Genomic DNA, 16,907 nt, shown 5'->3' with positions numbered 1-16,907 from the left:
TCTATATATATAGATATCTATATATAGATATAGATATATCTATATATATAGATATAGATATATCTATATAGATATAGATATATCTATATATATAGATATATAGATATATATAGATATACATATTAGTAAAAGGCAAAGCCCTCACTGACTGACTGACTGACTCAGTCATCACTAATTCTCCAACTTCCCATGTAGGTGGAAGGCTGAAATTTGGCAGGCTCATTCCTTACAGCTTACTTACAAAAGTTAGGTAGGTTTCATTTCGAAATTCTACGCGTAATGGTCATAACTGGAACCTGTTTTTTGTCCATATACTCTAATGGAGGAGGCGGAGTCACGTATCGCGTCATCACGCCTCCTACGTAATCACGTGAACTAAAAACAAGGAAGAGATTTACAGCACGAGTCAAACGCGGGAACGAAGGTAAATGACGTTAATTGTTGAGTGTCTTTTAATACTGTGTAAGCATACATATTAACACATGTGCAATTAAACATGTGCATTTACGGGGTGATTTCTCAGGCTTAAAAGCTCGCCTTTTATTAAAAAGGTAAATGCAAACTTTTCATTCTGAAGGGCGTTAGATTTCAGACGTTAAATGCGCAAAAATGTCGGTACACCAGATAAATAAGCGCAACATATTATCAGTTGTATTGTATGCTTACAATACATATAGAAATGTGTTAATCGCCAACTATTATTATGGGATGGTGTTTTTCGACTCGCGCCTTGATTTAAACGATTGCATTTCTTGGTGGGTTTGCGTAGCTTATTGTCAATATCTTTACACCTCTTTTTAAGACTTAATTTTAAAAGGTTTTCTTTTCTTCTTAATTAAAATTTAAAAGCAATACTTCACCGCTGCGAAGCCCCTCTAGCGCTGACGTCCGAGGTTCGATTACCGTAAGCGAGTGCAGTGAGTGTGTACGCCTGATGAGCCAAGAATAAGGGGGAAAGACGTGTCGCGTACTCTTTGCATTATTTGACAGTAAACTATTTTCAACCATTCTATGATCTGCTTCTCACAACTGAAGGCACCGTGGCTGATGTTATCTCACTTGCTGGCCAACCATAAGCGTTACCTGGTAGGTAACCAGCCACTCACTTCATTCCCTTACGGGAATTGAAGCCCGGATGTCAGTGCTACAGGCGAAGCCCCTAAAATTGCGCCACGGCGTGTGGTTCGTTTATTTGACAACATGTAGATCGGGGTAATTACATTCACGGCATTCGTAGTCTGATTCACAATCTGATTGTATGGGTGGTTACCTACCAGGTAACGCTTATAGTTGGCCAGCAAGTCAGCTCGAAGTGATCACTCGAGTGAAGGCAGCTTCACAAAAAAACAGATCCTTAACAAACTGTTATTAGTATATTTTCCCTCAATTTAAAAAGGTTTTCTTTTCTTCTTAGTAACAATTTAAAAGCGGTACTTTGCTGGTGCAACGCGCGTGGATTTGACCGAGTGACACATACAGACATATTCATGAGTGCAGGTACTTCGGAAAGAAAGCACCGTGTAAACCTAAAGTTTAAATTAAGTTCATATACCTACAAAAGGTTGCCATTCATTTGAGGCAAGATTGCTTTTCTTCTGTACAACTATACGTTGCATTCTGAAGAGTGTGCTTGCACGGCTTCGGATATAGATATATATATATATGTATATATGTCTATATATAAATATGTAAGCTTATAAGTACTGCCTTACTTCTCTTTAAGAAAGGAAGATGTAATGATACTTGATTTAAATGATTCCATGTCTTCCTGGGTTTGCGTAGCTTATTGTCAATATGTTTACACCTTTTTTTAAGACTTATTGACTGAAACGGGCTTTCACGAAAAAAGTTAGGGCTTTGCTACAGGATACACCCTCCACAAGTTAAGCAAGTAAAAATAAAATATATATTTCTGTTTTATTTAAACCTTTTAAGTTCGTATGCATAGCCCCATTTGGCTGTTTTATTTTTTTTTTCTTTCTTCAGTAATATTTAATCTCCTTAAAGAAAAACAACATATCCATTTTACTTTTTTTGTATCTCTTTAGTAATATTTTAGTGTAAAAGGATAACCAGTATTTAAACCTTTTATGTTACTTTATAAATTTATTTTACACAATGTTGAAAAATTAATAAGAAAGCTACATATTTTGGCAGCTGCTGCTTTAATTTTCAATGAAATGAAAGAACCTCTCCAAGAGAAAACGTCAATGAAGAAGAAACAGTTTGCACTATCTAAAAATGAGAAACCCTCATTTATAAAAGTTTGCTGCAGATGACTTAACTGAAAATAAATTAATAGTTCCTATGTGTATAATACATATTTATCTATTTTACTTATGCCTTTATTCCAGCAACTTGCAACATCTGAGGTACAATTTGTTACATTAGTTTTGTTTTTTGCAGCACAGGCAGGTGAAGTGACTTCCTCAGGGTCACACAGTGGTGTCAGTACCAGGATTTGAATTGACAAGCTCCGGGTTTACTGAAATATTACTGAAGAAAGAAACAAACGAAAACAGGCAAATAGGGCTATGCATACAGATGTCCATCCATCCATTATCCAACCCGCTATATCCTAAATACAGGAGCCAATCCCTGCCAACACAGGGCACAAGGCAGGAAACATACCCCGGGCAAGGTGCCAGCCCACCGCAGGGCGTACACACCCACACACACCCACACACCAGGGACAATTTAGAATCGCCAATGCACCTAACCTGCATGTCTTTGGACTTTGGGAGGAAACCGGAGTACCCGGAGGAAACCCAGACAGACACGGGGAGAACATTCAAACTCCACGCAGGGAAGCGAACCCGGGTCTCCTAACTGGCACCTTTCACTGCGCCACCATACCGCCCGCATACAAACTTAAAAGGTTTAAATAAAACAGAAATACAGTAATCCCTCCTCCATCGCGGGGGTTGCGTTCCATAGCCACCCGCGAAATAAGAAAATCCGCGAAGTAGAAACCATATGTTTATATGGTTATTTTTATATTGTCATGCTTGGGTCACAGATTTGCGCAGAAACACAGGAGGTTGTAGAGAGACAGGAACGTTATTCAAACACTGCAAACAAACATTTGTCTCTTTTTCAAAAGTTTAAACTGTGCTCCATGACAAGACAGAGATGACAGTTCCGTCTCACAATTAAAAGAATGCAAACATATCTTCCTTTTCAAAGGAGTGCGCGTCAGGAGAGAGAGAACAAAGGAAGCAGTCAAAAAAAAATCAATAGGTTCTTTAGCTTTTAAGTATGCGAAGCACCGCCAGTACAAAGCTGTTGAAGGCGGTAGCTCACACCCCCTCCGTCAGGAGCAGACAAAGAGAGAGAGAGCCAGAGAAAAACAAAGTCAAAAATCAATACGTGCCCTTTGAGCTTTTAAGTATGCGAAGCACCGTGCAGCATGTCCTTCAGGAAGCAGCTGCACACAGAAAGTAGCAACGTCCCTATCGTCTAGGTGTGCGAACAGCCCCCCTGCTCACACCCCCCTACGTCAGCGCAAGAGAGAGAGAGAAAGTAAGTTGGGTAGCTTCTCAGCCATCTGCCAATAGCGTCCCTTGTATGAAATCAACTGGGCAAACCAACTGAGGAAGCATGTACCAGAAATTAAAAGACCTATTGTCCGCAGAAACCCGCGAAGCAGCGAAAAATCCGCGATATATATTCAAATATGCTTACATATAAAATCCGCGATGGAGTGAAGCCGCGAAAGGCGAAGCGCGATATAGCGAGGGATCACTGTATATACCTTTATTTTTACTTCCTTAACTTGTGGAGGGTGTATCCTGTAGCAAAGCCCTAACTTTTTTCATGAAAGCCCCTTTCAGTCAATAAGCCTTAAAAACAGGTGTAAAGCTAAACTTGCAGCACCGCTATTCAATTACACTTGCCTAACGCCTCTCCTAAGGGGAAATACTGTGGGATCTGGGCATCAGTCAAAGCACCAATTACAGGCCCGATTAGAAAGCGGGAAGCTGTGATTTGTCGTCTCCCTCCCATGTAACAATCACAGCCCGTGTTACAACGCACTATGTATGTATGTGTATACAGTGCATTCAGAAAGTATTCACAGCGCATCACTTTTTCCACATTTTGTTATGTTACAGCCTTATTCCAAAATGGATTTAATTCATTTTTTTCCTCAGAATTCTACACACAACATCCCATAATGACAACGTGAAAAAAGTTTACTTGAGGTTTTTGCAAATTTATTAAAAATAAAAATGCTGAGAAATCCCATGTACATAAGTATTCACAGCCTTTGCTCAATACTTTGTCGATGCACCTTTGGCAGCAATTACAGCCTCAAGTCATTTTGAATATGATGCCACAAGCTTGGCACACCTATCCTTGGCCAGTTTCACCCATTCCAATTTTCAGCACCTCTCAAGCTCCATCAGGTTGGATGGGAAGCGTCGGTGACACAGCCATTTTAAGATCTCTCCAGAGATGTTCAATCGGATTCAAGTCTGGGCTCTGGCTGGACCACTCAAGGACATTCACAGAGTTGTCCTGAAGCCATTCCTTTGATATCTTGGCTGTGTGCTTAGGGTCGTTGTCCTGCTGAAAGATGAACCGTCGCCCCAGTCTGAGGTCAAGAGCGCTCTGGAGCAGGTTTTCATCCAGGATGTCTCTGTACATTGCTGCAGTCATCTTTCCCTTTATCCTGACTAGTCTCCCAGTTCCTGCCGCTGAAAAACATCCCCACAGCATGATGCTGCCACCACCATGCTTCACTGTAGGGATGGTATTGGCCTGGTGATGAACGGTGCCTGGTTTCCTCCAAACGTGTCGCCTGGCATTCACACCAAAGAGATCAATCTTTGTCTCATCATACCAGAGAATTTTCTTTCTCATGGTCTGAGAGTCCTTCAGGTGCCTTTTGGCAAACTCCAGGCGGGCTGCCATGTGCCTTTTACTAAGGAGTGGCTTCCGTCTGGCCACTCTACCATACAGGCCTGATTGGTGGATTGCTGCAGAGATGGTTGTCCTTCTGGAAGGTTCTCCTCTCTCCACAGAGGACCTCTGGAGCTCTGACAGAGTGACAATCGGGTTCTTGGTCACCTCTCTGACTAAGGCCCTTCTCCCCCAATCACTCAGTTTAGATGGCCAGCCAGCTCTAGGAAGAGTCCTGGTGGTTTCGAACTTCTTCCACTTACGGATGATGGAGGCCACTGTGCTCATTGGGATGTTCAAAGCAGCAGAAATTTTTCTGTAACCTTCCCCAGATATGTGCCTCGAGACAATCCTGTCTCGGAGGTCTACAGACAGTTCCTTTGACTTCATGCTTGGTTTGTGCTCTGACATGAACTGTCAACTGTGGGACCTTATATAGACAGGTGTGTGGCTTTCTAAATCATGTCCAATCAACTGAATGTACCACAGGTGGACTCCAATTAAGCTGCAGAAATCAGGGGAAACAGGATGCACCTGAGCTCAATTTTGAGCTTCACTGCAAAGGCCGTGAATACTTATGTACATGTGCTTTCTCAATTTTTTTATTTTTAATAAATTTGCAAAAACCTCAAGTAAACTTTTTTCATGTTGTCATTATGGGGTGTTGTGTGTAGAATTCTGAGGAAAAAAATGAATTTAATCCATTTTGGAATAAGGCTGTAACATAACAAAATGTGGAAAAAGTGATGCGCTGTGAATACTTTCCGGATGTACTGTATGTGTATATATATATATATATATATATATGTATATGTAGATATGTGTATATTTAGATATGTATATATATGTATATATGTATATGTATATATATGTTTACATAACCTCTTTAACACACTACTTCTCTGCCGCGAAGCACGGGTATTTTGATATATATATATATATATATATATATAAAAAAAATCGTCTCTTATTCATTTAAAACAAACAGATCGGGTGTAAATTTTTTACTTGTAAAGCTTTTTTCACTTTTATTTTCTGAGTCTCGTTCACGCTGTCCCTCCCCTCCTGATCTGACACTAACTAACAGCGCCAGCATAAATTCTCAAGAGATGGTGGAATCACAGCTCCAGGATGCTTGCGTTTCAGATGCTCATGCATCGCGGTGGTGCTGCCGTGAAATGAAAGCTCCGGTTTGCATAAACTTTTTTTTTTTCTTTTTCGGTGAAGTGCTCCCACACTTTAGAAAGTTTCTGTCTCTATTTTTTTCCATCTCCTTCCCCCTCCTCTATTCGACTCGCCATTGCAACCACATTTATTTTCCTCTACATTCTTCTTCTCCTCAGACATTCTTTCTTCGTTGGTAGGACTGTGTGCAGTCTTGACAAACAATAACAAATGATACTGCCCCCAGACGTTCATGTAGTGCATTGCAGTTACAAAAACCAATGCGGTTTTATGACTGGAGTCTCTATTGAAGGTTCTGTTTATGATGCGTCAACAATAAAAAAAATCTGTGTCGACGATTTTTTGTAGTCGACGTCGTCGATTATGTCAACTAATCATTGCAGCCCTACCTCACACACAGATAAACAGACTTGAGCTGGGAGAACTTCAGGTGTGTTGGTGGAGGGTAGGATAGCAGGCTGCCTGTGCTGAATGACACATTTGCAAAATGAAGATGCTGCTGATGAGGTGCGAGAGAATTTAAGGTGGCCCAGAATTACGACTTTTTGTAGGGTTCAGGAATTCTAGTATTAAACACTATTGACCAGTCACAAACTGTGTTATTTGAATTTCACCCAGTCGCTGCTTCCTCCTATAAAATTTTGATAAGCAGGTGGCAATGCTTGCTGAACAGATTGGTCCTTCTTAGAGAAATTGCAATGATAAATAAGTAAATTAAGCAAAGAACATGTTTTTACAACAAAAAAATAATACACACACATTTTTTTTAATTAGAAGAAAAGCATGCCTCAAAGGCATACATACAAATATTGAATTAAATCACACTAGCCAACCCGCGGCGTAACATACGCCGCATAATTATGTATTGATGGGTGAACACTTGCTGAACGACACAGTTGTCCAAATGGGGTGGGTTTGTGGATACCACTGTGAATGAATGAAAAGATGGACCTCTGGAGAGAGCAACATACAATTGTCCGTGACTGAAAGCGGGATCGTCTGTGATGATGGAGGCCACGCTGGTGAAAGTTACTTCTTCGGTAGGGATAAGTTTCAGCACTTGTTCATTAAGGTGTAGCGAGTCTTCGTTGTTGACGCTTAATATAGCTTGCGTACTGAGTTGTTCCGGAGTCACAGTTGAGAAAAACTTTTTTAATGTCTTTTAAGCACAGGGAAAAAAATTAACATGTGAAACATCCGTAATGTAATAAGCCACCAAGAAAAGTAACATTGCAACAATGCACGCTACGATCCGATCGCTGTAAACAGAAGTGAAAACAAAATCGAGGCCGGTGCATTCTTTAACTGCCTTGTAGCGCAATGGTAGTGCTGCTGTTTTGCAGTAAGGAGACTGTGGAAGATTTTGGGTTCGCTTTCCGGTTTCTCCCTGTGTGGATAGCGCTTTGAATACTGAAAACACCGGTATATCAATGTAATGAAGTATTATTATTCTTATGTGTCCAGCGCTCTCTCTCTCGCGCGCCTGTATGCGTGTGTGTGTGTCGCTCGCTCGCTGCATGTGTTCCTGCAGGCATACCAGTAAGTGAATGGAAAGATGGAACTCTGGAGAGAGCAACATACAACTGTCCATGACTGAAAACTGGTTTTGGCAGATACATGCACATCTTTTTGAAAGTTTGGCCCTGTGCCTTATCAATTGTCATCGCAAAGGCAAATCTAACAGGAAATTGTCTTCGTGTTAAAGTAAAAGGCAAATTATCCGCGACAAACAAACCGTTTTACATGCTGCATACCAACCCGCGGCGTAGTATACGCCACATAATCATGTTTTTTAAGCAGAGGGAAAAAATGAACATTTGCAAAATCCGTAACGCCGCTTTCAGTAAGTACAATGCACACGCGTTTAATTTGTCAGCCACTTTTTGCCAGCCGTCCTTTCTGGTTTGGGCTGCTTTTGCAGGGTTACCGCTTGTGCATATTAAATCTTGAAATCCTTCGAGTAACTAATTAACTAACACCCACCCACCCAGCTTGTGAGAAAAAAATGTGCCTGTTCTTTCATCATTTTGTTGCAGCCTATCAAAGACTTGCTGATCATGTTTTCTAGAGTCAATATACAGTGGAACCTCGGTTCACAACCATAATTTGTTCCAAACCTCTGGTCGTAAACCGATTTGGTCGTGAACCGAAGCAATTTCCCCCATAGGATTGTATGTAAATACAATTAATCCATTCCAGACCATACGAACTGTATGTAAATATATTTTTTTAAAGATTTTTAAGCACAAATATAGTTAATCATTACACCATAGAATGCACAGTGTAATAGTAAAAACATTGAATAACACTGACACAAACACCCAGGCTCCCTGCTCAGCTGCATGCTCTCTCTCTCTCTCTCTGAGCAGCATGCGAGCCTAAACCCTTCTCTCTCTCAGCAGCATGGGAGCCTCCCCCCCCCCCCCCCTCTCTCTCTTTCTCTCAGCAGCACACTAGCCTCCCCAGCCCCCCCCCTCTCTCAGCAGCACTCAAGCCTCCCCCCCTCTCTCTCAGCAGCGCACGAGCCTCCCCAGCCCCCCCCTCTCTCCCCAGCCCCCCCCTCTCTCTCTCAGCAGCACGGGAGCCCCCCCCCTCTCTCTCAGCAGCACACAAGCCTCCCCAGCCCCCCCCCTCTCTCTCCCCAGCCTCCCCCCCTCTCTCTCTCACCAGCACGGGAGCGCCCCCCCCACTCTCTCTCTCAGCAGCACACGAGCCTTCCCAGCCCCCCTCTCTCTCTCTCTCTCAGCAGCACACGAGCCTTCCCAGCCCCCCTCTCTCTCTCTCTCTCAGCAGCACACAAGCCTCCCCAGCCCCCCTCTCTCTCTCTCTCAGCAGCTCAAGAGCCTCCCCAGCCCCCCCCCTCTCTCTCTCAGCAGCACGCGAGCCCCCTCCCCCTCTGTCTCTCAGAAGCCGGGGAGCCTCCCCAGCCCCCCCCCCTCTCTCTCTCTCAGCAGCACCCGAGCCCCCTCCCCCTCTGTCTCTCAGAAGCACACGAGCCCTCTCTCTCTGTAATATTGCAGCAGTTGTATAAATACTTTTTTTTTAAAATGAGTTTTAAGCACAGGGGGAAAAAAGGAACATTTGAACAAATCCGAACTTTGTTTAAAAGCCAACCAAGATAGTAACATTGCAGGAGTTCACCATTTTTAATCAGGTGACTGACAGTAGTGGAGTCAGGCACAGAGAAGGTCAGCTGCTGAGAAAGCGTCTCGACTGTTGCAGGGCGGTGAGGCAGGTGAGACCCTAATGAAAAAGAGGCACAGGGCTTATTGGTTTTTAAAGACTGCTTCCTTCATTGTGTTTTAACTTCAGTTTTAAAGGATTGCGCGGCTCTCTCTGTCGCGCTGCCTGTGTGTGCGTGGCTCTCTCTCGCGCTGCCTGTGTGTGCCTCTGTCTCTCTCTGGCGCTGCCTCTGTGTGAACCAAGGTTCCACTGAGGTTGACTAATGAAAAGTTAACGTGGCTCAGAGCTGCATGTGGACTGTGGCACAGACAAACAGAAATGACGGCATGTTTTCCGAGGTGTCACGTCCGAGTTGGTGGGCATGGCTCTGCAAGTTGTCGTCGCATCCAATGGTCTTAGAGTTGGTGGGCGTGGCTCCTTCCTGCGTGCGCCATGGGTGTCTTACTTGTCGGCGGCTTAGTGAATCCACGCCCCTTCCGGTGTGCTTTCCATGGTTGGCTACTTGTCTTCTGGCTTAGTGAATTATATATATAGATGTTCTAACTTGATATAAGTACATTGTAACACTATTGCTTGCTTTGCATTATACTGTAAGTTACATTTTTCAAAAGAAGTGAGAATTACACCAATGTTTGCTATAGAAGCAAGGGATAGGGTTGCATTATTGCTTTAAGACAATGTCAGGTTTACATCTACAAATAACTCATAGCAAGCAGATGTCATATTTAAGGAATTCAGTTGCTAAAATCTTGCCTCTCCTCAGTCGCAGCAGCATTAATTGTATTTGAAATACATTGCATGATTTATTCAAGATTGTTTGAGTTTTCAGATATTCCAAGTTCCAAAATGTGCCATGCATTTAGGGTCATTTTGGCAGTAAGTTGATACAAAGAATGTCAGAATGACAAAAGATGCACTGTGCTATATTATAACAATCAAAAAAACATCGACAACACAAAAGAGTGACCCTTTCAAATTTCATAGCAGTTTAAAAGAATGAAGTCACTTTGCTTCAAGATTTGATGCCACGGTGCTTTTACTACTCCTTTAAGAGTCATGGGGGAGTGCATGTTGCTTATAGATTAGAGCAAGTGATTGAGGTTAGTAATTTTAAAATTGTAGGGGAAATTTAGTTTTTGACCAATAATAATAATGGTGTTGCCTTAGTTTGCATAGCCCACAAAGGTACAACAGTGTAAACAGGCCATCTGAACCAAGTGCACACCTCATTTTCTTTTAATCATGTAATTTTTCTGTATTTCAGGTAACTTAAGTTTGCATAAAAGTCTGTATAAAATATGAACATGCCTTCATTTCAGCTCTGTCAATACTGGTATACATTTTGCTGGAAAATTGGTAAACACTTACAGTATAATACTCAAGCAATAGATTTATCAGCAGACAGAACAGTTAAAATACAGCAAGTGCTGAAATTATTCTTAGTTCCTAATATAAAATGGAACAGAAGACATCTCTCAACATGACTAATTTTGTGACAGAATGCCAAATGAAGGTCAGAAAACAAACTGTAGGAAGAACAGTAAGTTGTCCTACTTCTTAGTGTTGTCCAGTTTAATTGGGTGAATATGTAATACAGTATAAACTGTTCTTTATAGACTATGCAGTCAACACTGTGAATTGGTAAAGTACCCTAGACACCGTTAGAGTAGAGACAGTTGTGCCTGGCAGTGCAATACTAATGCTTACACGACTATACAGTACAATTGATTCATTCAGTGGCATGCAAGATCAAGATAATTTGATCTAAGTGTTTTTGCAACAATACATGGAAAGCAAAATGGTACATTCTATAGCAGATTTCTTTGTTGTAACCATCTTGCACATAACAAAACACAAAAACAGTACTGTATAAAGAGAAGTTGTTACTTCTCTGAAAAGTATCAACATAGATTGATAGTAGATTTCAAGTAGTAGTAAAACTTTCTTCAAAAAAGTACTTACTCCTTCAAAGTAATACTTATTCCATTCATACAGAACAGATTTCAAAAATGCTGAATTAATTAATATTGAATGAAGTAATCCAGTATTTGCTACACCTGGTTGATTTGTTCTAAATTAATTTCTGATCTACATTTTCCTTTCATCTATCTTCTGAAACTGCTTTTTTTATTACAAGCTAAGGTTTTGTCTGTCCCAGCAGCACTGGACAGTAAGAAGGAGAATGTGGCACCAGTTCATTATGGCAACCTCTAACTTATCTATGGTAACTACTGTATATATTGGGCCAACTTGCATTTACCATCATGACTACCATTGGCTTAAGGGATGAAAATTTACTACCAATAAGTAATATTGCACATACTGTGACAAAGTTCAGATTCTGTACAGAAAATGTGACCGGGAGATGACAGAGAACAATACTAATTAATTTTTCAGATCTCTCTAAATTCCAACTTCATTTGTCTTTTTTCTTGAAGATATGTTGTAGGATTTGCATTTAAGGTATATAATTGTGTTTTGTAATGTTAATGTCCTTTACATCTGCATATTTCCTCCTTGCCTTTCATCTGTTTGGAAAATATTTTCTGTCATAGTTTGTGCTGTCAAACTGCCTAGGATTATTTCTCCTGATGCCTTGCATGGGGTGCATATTCTTCCCTGCTATCGTCCTTTTCCAATCTTTGTGCTTGCACTGTAGATTCAGATCCAGGACACACAAATGAAACCTGGGGAGAAAGATTAATCCCTCCTTGCAGGACTTATTCAGGTAAAACTACTTAACTAAGTCAAAAGTTAATCAGTTCTGTTGTACCTTTTGCAATCCTTTCCCTCTGAGAAAACCATTATTGTTCAAGTTTAGATTGTCTATTGAAAGAGTAGCATTATACAGTATTTTGGAGAACGAGAGGGATTAAGTATTCTGTTTTTATATTCCTTTTTTCATGGACTGATCTTTAAATTGTATTTGCAAATACTTTGCAGTATTTTGTAATGTTAGAGGGTGTAGCATTATGAGGATTTGAAAGTTTGCAGTTTTTCTTGTATAAATTAAACAATTATATTTAAAAATGTACTTTTTTCAGAAAAAGATGGACCAGAAAAGAAGAAAGTTAAGAAGGAAGCTGGAGGGAAAAAATCAACACCTGTTAACATTCTTTTTGGTTATCCACTATCAGAACGCAAGCAGATGGCACTTCTCATGCAAATGACTGCACGGGATAACAGTCCAGGTCATACCAACCAAAATTTTCTTCTGTACTTTTCCTTAATTTCTATTTTCATCATTATTATAATATTTGAATGTTTCTATTACGTTATATTCTGACACATTTTTTTTTTTTTAAAGTATACACTTTTAGTCAATCAAATTTTGTATATTTGTTTTTTGTAGTAAATTCTGTTGTACAGATGTTTGAGTATATTACTTCAAATATTCAACGAATCAGTACTGCCTATAAAATGCCTTACTATACCTGCTACATTCGTAAGGAGGGCCCAAGGTTATGAGGGTGGGAGATTAAAGGTTGCAGTAAAATGTTAATAGGTATTACTCATAACCAGCTCACCAATGCAGTTTTTATAGCAAATGGGTTGTGTTCACCATTGATCTTGTTTTCCAAATATTTTATTGGAATTTTGTCAAGCAGCCAGCATAGACATATTTTCACTTTTCTTCACAACACTTCGTAATACTTTGCAAGGCCAGTGTGACATCACAGAGCTGTAGCAGCCAGTGTTGGATGGAATAATTCCCCATAGGCAACACCCCTACACACACCCCACCATAGTCAACCCTTTGGGCTACTAGTGTTTGAAGTTTGTGGAGTTTTTTTTTTTTTTTTTTAATTGAATATATCAAAACAGAACAAATGAGCTCTTTAGAGAAGGTTGAATGTATGTTTTGGTTACATAATTACAGACATCTCTTAAATAATAGGTATTTGGGAAAGCTCTTTATAGTTTTATTTTGCATTCTAGTGCTGAGGTTTCACCCGTTAGCATGGCTGCACTCGTATCCCAATCCAGGTGGTTCATCGTGTGGTGGTTGCAGCAACGTGCTGTAATCAGCACATGCACGCAACCTAGTTGTGTTTTTAGATTGATTTGTTTCAAAAAAAGACAATAGTAGATACTTTATTAATTCCAAGGGGAAATTCACATACTCCAGCAGCAGCATACTGATACAAAAAACAATATTAAATTAAAGAGTAATAAAAATGTAGGTAAAAACGGACAATAACTTTGAAAAATGTTAACGTTTACCCCCCCCCCCGGGTGGAACTGAAGAGTCGCATAGTTTGGGGGAGGAACGATCTCCTCAGTCTGTCAGTGGAGCAGGACAGTGACAGCAGTCTGTCGCTGAAGCTGCTCTTCTGTCTGGAGATGACACTGTTTAGTGGATGCAGTGGATTCTCCATAAGTGATAGGAGCCAGCTGAGCGCCCATGGCTCTGCCACGGATGTCAAACTGTCCAGCCCCATGCCTACAATAGAGCCTGCCTTCCTCACCAGTTTGTCCGGGTGTGAGGCGTCCTTCTTCTTTATGCTGCCTCCCCAGCACACCACTGCGTAGAAGAGGGCACTCGCCACAACCGTCTGATAGAACATCTGCAGCATCTTATTGCAGATGTTGAAGGACGCCAGTCTTCTAAGAAATGTAGCCGGCTCTGTCCTCTCTTGCACAGAGAATCAGTATTGGCATTCCAGTCCAATTTATCATCCAGCTGCTCTCCCAGGTAATTATAGGTCTGTACCCTCAGCACACAGTCACCTCTGATGATCACGGGGTCCAGGAGGGGCCTGGGCCTCCTAAAATCCACCACCAGCTCCTTGGTTTTGCTGGTGTTCAGGTGTAGGTGGTTTGAGTCGCACCATTTAACAAAGTCTTTGATGAGGTTCCTATACTTCTCCTCCTGCCCACTCCTGATGCAGCCCACGATAGCAGTGTCGTTAGCGAACTTTTGCACGTGGCAGGACTCTGAGTTGTATTGGAAGTCTGATGTATATAGGCTGAACAGGACAGAAGAAAGTACTGTCCCCTGCGGCGCTCCTGTGTTGCTGACCACAATGTCAGACCTGCAGTTCCCGAAGCGCACATACTGACATGCATATCTTACTGTTTGTAAGATAGTCCACGATCCTTGCCACTAGGTATGAATCTACTCCCATCTCTGTCAGCTTGTCCCTAAGGAGCAGAGGTTAGATGGTGTTGAAGGCGCTAGAGAAGTCTAGAAACATAATTCTTACATCACCACTGCCTCTGTCCAAGTGGGAGAGTGATCGGTGTAGCATATAGATGATGACATCCTCCGCTCCCACCTTCTCCTGGTATGCGAACTGCAGAGGGTCGAGGGAGTGGTGTACCTGTGGCCTCAGGTGGTGAAGCAGCAGCCGCTCCATGGTCTTCATCACATGTGATGTCAGAGCGACAGGCCAGAAGTCGTTCAGCTCACTAGGACGTGGTACCTTTGGGACTGGGGTGATACAAGATGTTTTCCAAAGCCTCGGGACTCTCTTCTGTTCCAGGCTCAGGTTGAAGATGCGCTGTAGAGGACTCCCCAGCTCCAGCGCACAGACTTTCAGCAGTCATGGCAATACTCCATCTGGACCCACTGCTTTGCTGGCACAAAGTCTCCTCAGCTCTTTGCTCACCTGCGCTGCTGTAATTGTGGGTGGGGATATCTCTCCTATGCTGGTATCAGCAGAAGGATGGGTGGAGGGTGTAGTACTCTGAGGTGAGAGTGGGTTAGGGTGGTCATACCTGTTAAAGAAGTTGTTCATTTGGTTTGCTCTCTTCACATCTCTCTCGATGGTGGCATCCCGCTTCGAGCTGCAATCAGTGATGATCTTCATCCCATCCCACACTTCCTTCATGCTGTTATTCTGCAACTTCTGCTCCAGCTTTCTCCTGTACTGCTCCTTTGCTGCCCTGAGCTGGACTCGGAGTTCCTTCTCCTTCCTTCTTAGTATGTACACATAATGTGGAATAATTTATTGTATCTAAACATAAAAATTTAGACAGATGTAACATGCATAGATCTTGCTTGTTTTTATTTCTCTAAGGATCTTCTTGGTTCTTTCAGATGTACAGAGGGTTTTGGTTTGTATCTTATTTAATTCCATTGGGTGCAAGAGAAAATCTAGGGATCACCTATGCTGTCTGCACCTCTGTCTTTAGCGTGACATCTTAGGTAAACGAATAGTTTGTAATCTCTTTATTTCTGTTAATCAGTTGAGTAAAACAAGTTGCTTAAATGTTACACTATGAGAGCATTTTTGTTCTCTTCATACACTGTTTAGAAACACCATTATTACTGCAGTTTATAAAATACAGTACTTTGATTGCTTCCTTATTAAGAATGTCAAATTTGCCAATGAAATACAATTTGAATAAATGGGTCTTACATGTATGTTTAGATATGTTTTTATTCTTCATTACTATAGTAACAGTAGTAGTGTGTGGGGAACAGCCTGGACACAGACAGGTGGACATGATGGTTTCACCACACACACGTTTATTTACAATATTTACAGTAATTAAAGTGCACAATACCCAGTGCCGCAGCACCAATCACCCCGTCAGTCCTGGCCACACAACACAATGCCTTCACAGTCTCTGGTCCGCCTCCACTCCTCTCCACCAAGCTTCGTCCACTTCCACCCAACTCTTGCCATTGAATGGAGGGAGGCGGCCCCTTTTATACACCCCCGGATGGGCTCCAGGTGCTTTCTGACACTCTTCCGTCGACACTCACCTATGCAGCGGAAGTGCCGGCTGCGCAACCGGAAGGACTCCGGGTGTCCCTGCTCCTCTTCCCCCCAGCACTTCTGGGTGTGACGGAAGTGCTGAGGTCCAGGGCTCCCAAGGCATTTGGGTGCCCCCTGGCGGAGGCCACAGGCCCCTACATGGTTGAGCTTCCCAGCTCTGTACCCGTGGCCCCCAAAGCAACCAGGGCGGTCGCCCCCTCGTGTTCTGGAGGAGGCACAAGCCCTCCTTTGGTCCTCCTGGGCACCCTGGCCGGGCATGAACCCCAGCCGGGTGCCACAAGTGGTAGGAACAAGAACAAAAACTCCTGAATAATGATGTTAAGATTCTCCATCCTTCTAGCTAGAATTTTTGAGAGTAAGTGCTGCCCTCGGTAATATCACAGGATCAAACTGGATTTATTAAAGGCCGACACTTATCTTCCAATCTCAGACGCCTGTTTAATGTAATATATTCACCAGCAAAGTCAAACACCCCAGAGATGATACTATCATTAGACGCAGAAAAAGCATTTGATATGATTGAATGGAACTACCTTTTCCCTGCATTGGGTTTGGCCTGAATATTTGTGCATGGATCAAACTACTGTATACCAATCCAGAAGCTTCAGTTTAGCAAGACTTGCATAGATGGTCAACCCTTCATCTCACTCTAGCCGGAAGAATTAATGTTAAGATGAATATCCTTCCTAAACTTCATTTTTATTTCAAAACATTCCAATATATATCAATAAGTCATTTTTTAAGCAATTAGACTTAACAATAACCTCATTCATTTGGAACTCAAAACACCCACGTATCCGAAGAGCGACCCTACAAAGATCTCAGGCTGAAGGTGGCATGGCTTTACCTAACTTTCAGTTTTATTACTGGGCAGCAAACATACAAGCTATAAAAACCTGGACACAAATA

The 16,907-nt window shown here is 41.9% G+C and overlaps 1 protein-coding gene across 3 annotated transcripts in view; it reads left to right on the top strand.

Moving 5' to 3' along the window:
- ankrd12 (ankyrin repeat domain 12) overlaps positions 1-16,907 on the top strand; it is a 275,819-nt gene that overhangs the window by 183,104 nt on the left and 75,808 nt on the right. The window contains exons 4-5 of one of the 3 annotated variants that reach the window (XM_028803702.2): positions 11,930-11,998; positions 12,315-12,461. The exons of 1 other annotated variant lie outside the window; for it this stretch is intronic. In XM_028803702.2, coding sequence (XP_028659535.1) covers positions 11,930-11,998; positions 12,315-12,461 — 216 coding nt within the window. The remainder of the gene's footprint in view (positions 1-11,929; positions 11,999-12,314; positions 12,462-16,907) is intronic. One more of the 3 variants, XM_051928868.1, reaches the window with a different exon arrangement.

This window comes from Erpetoichthys calabaricus, chromosome 6 (assembly GCF_900747795.2).
Source record: "Erpetoichthys calabaricus chromosome 6, fErpCal1.3, whole genome shotgun sequence".
Taxonomy (NCBI): Eukaryota; Metazoa; Chordata; class Cladistia; order Polypteriformes; family Polypteridae; genus Erpetoichthys; species Erpetoichthys calabaricus.
Note: the sequence above shows the minus strand (reverse complement) of the source record. Positions and strands in the feature narration are given on the sequence as shown.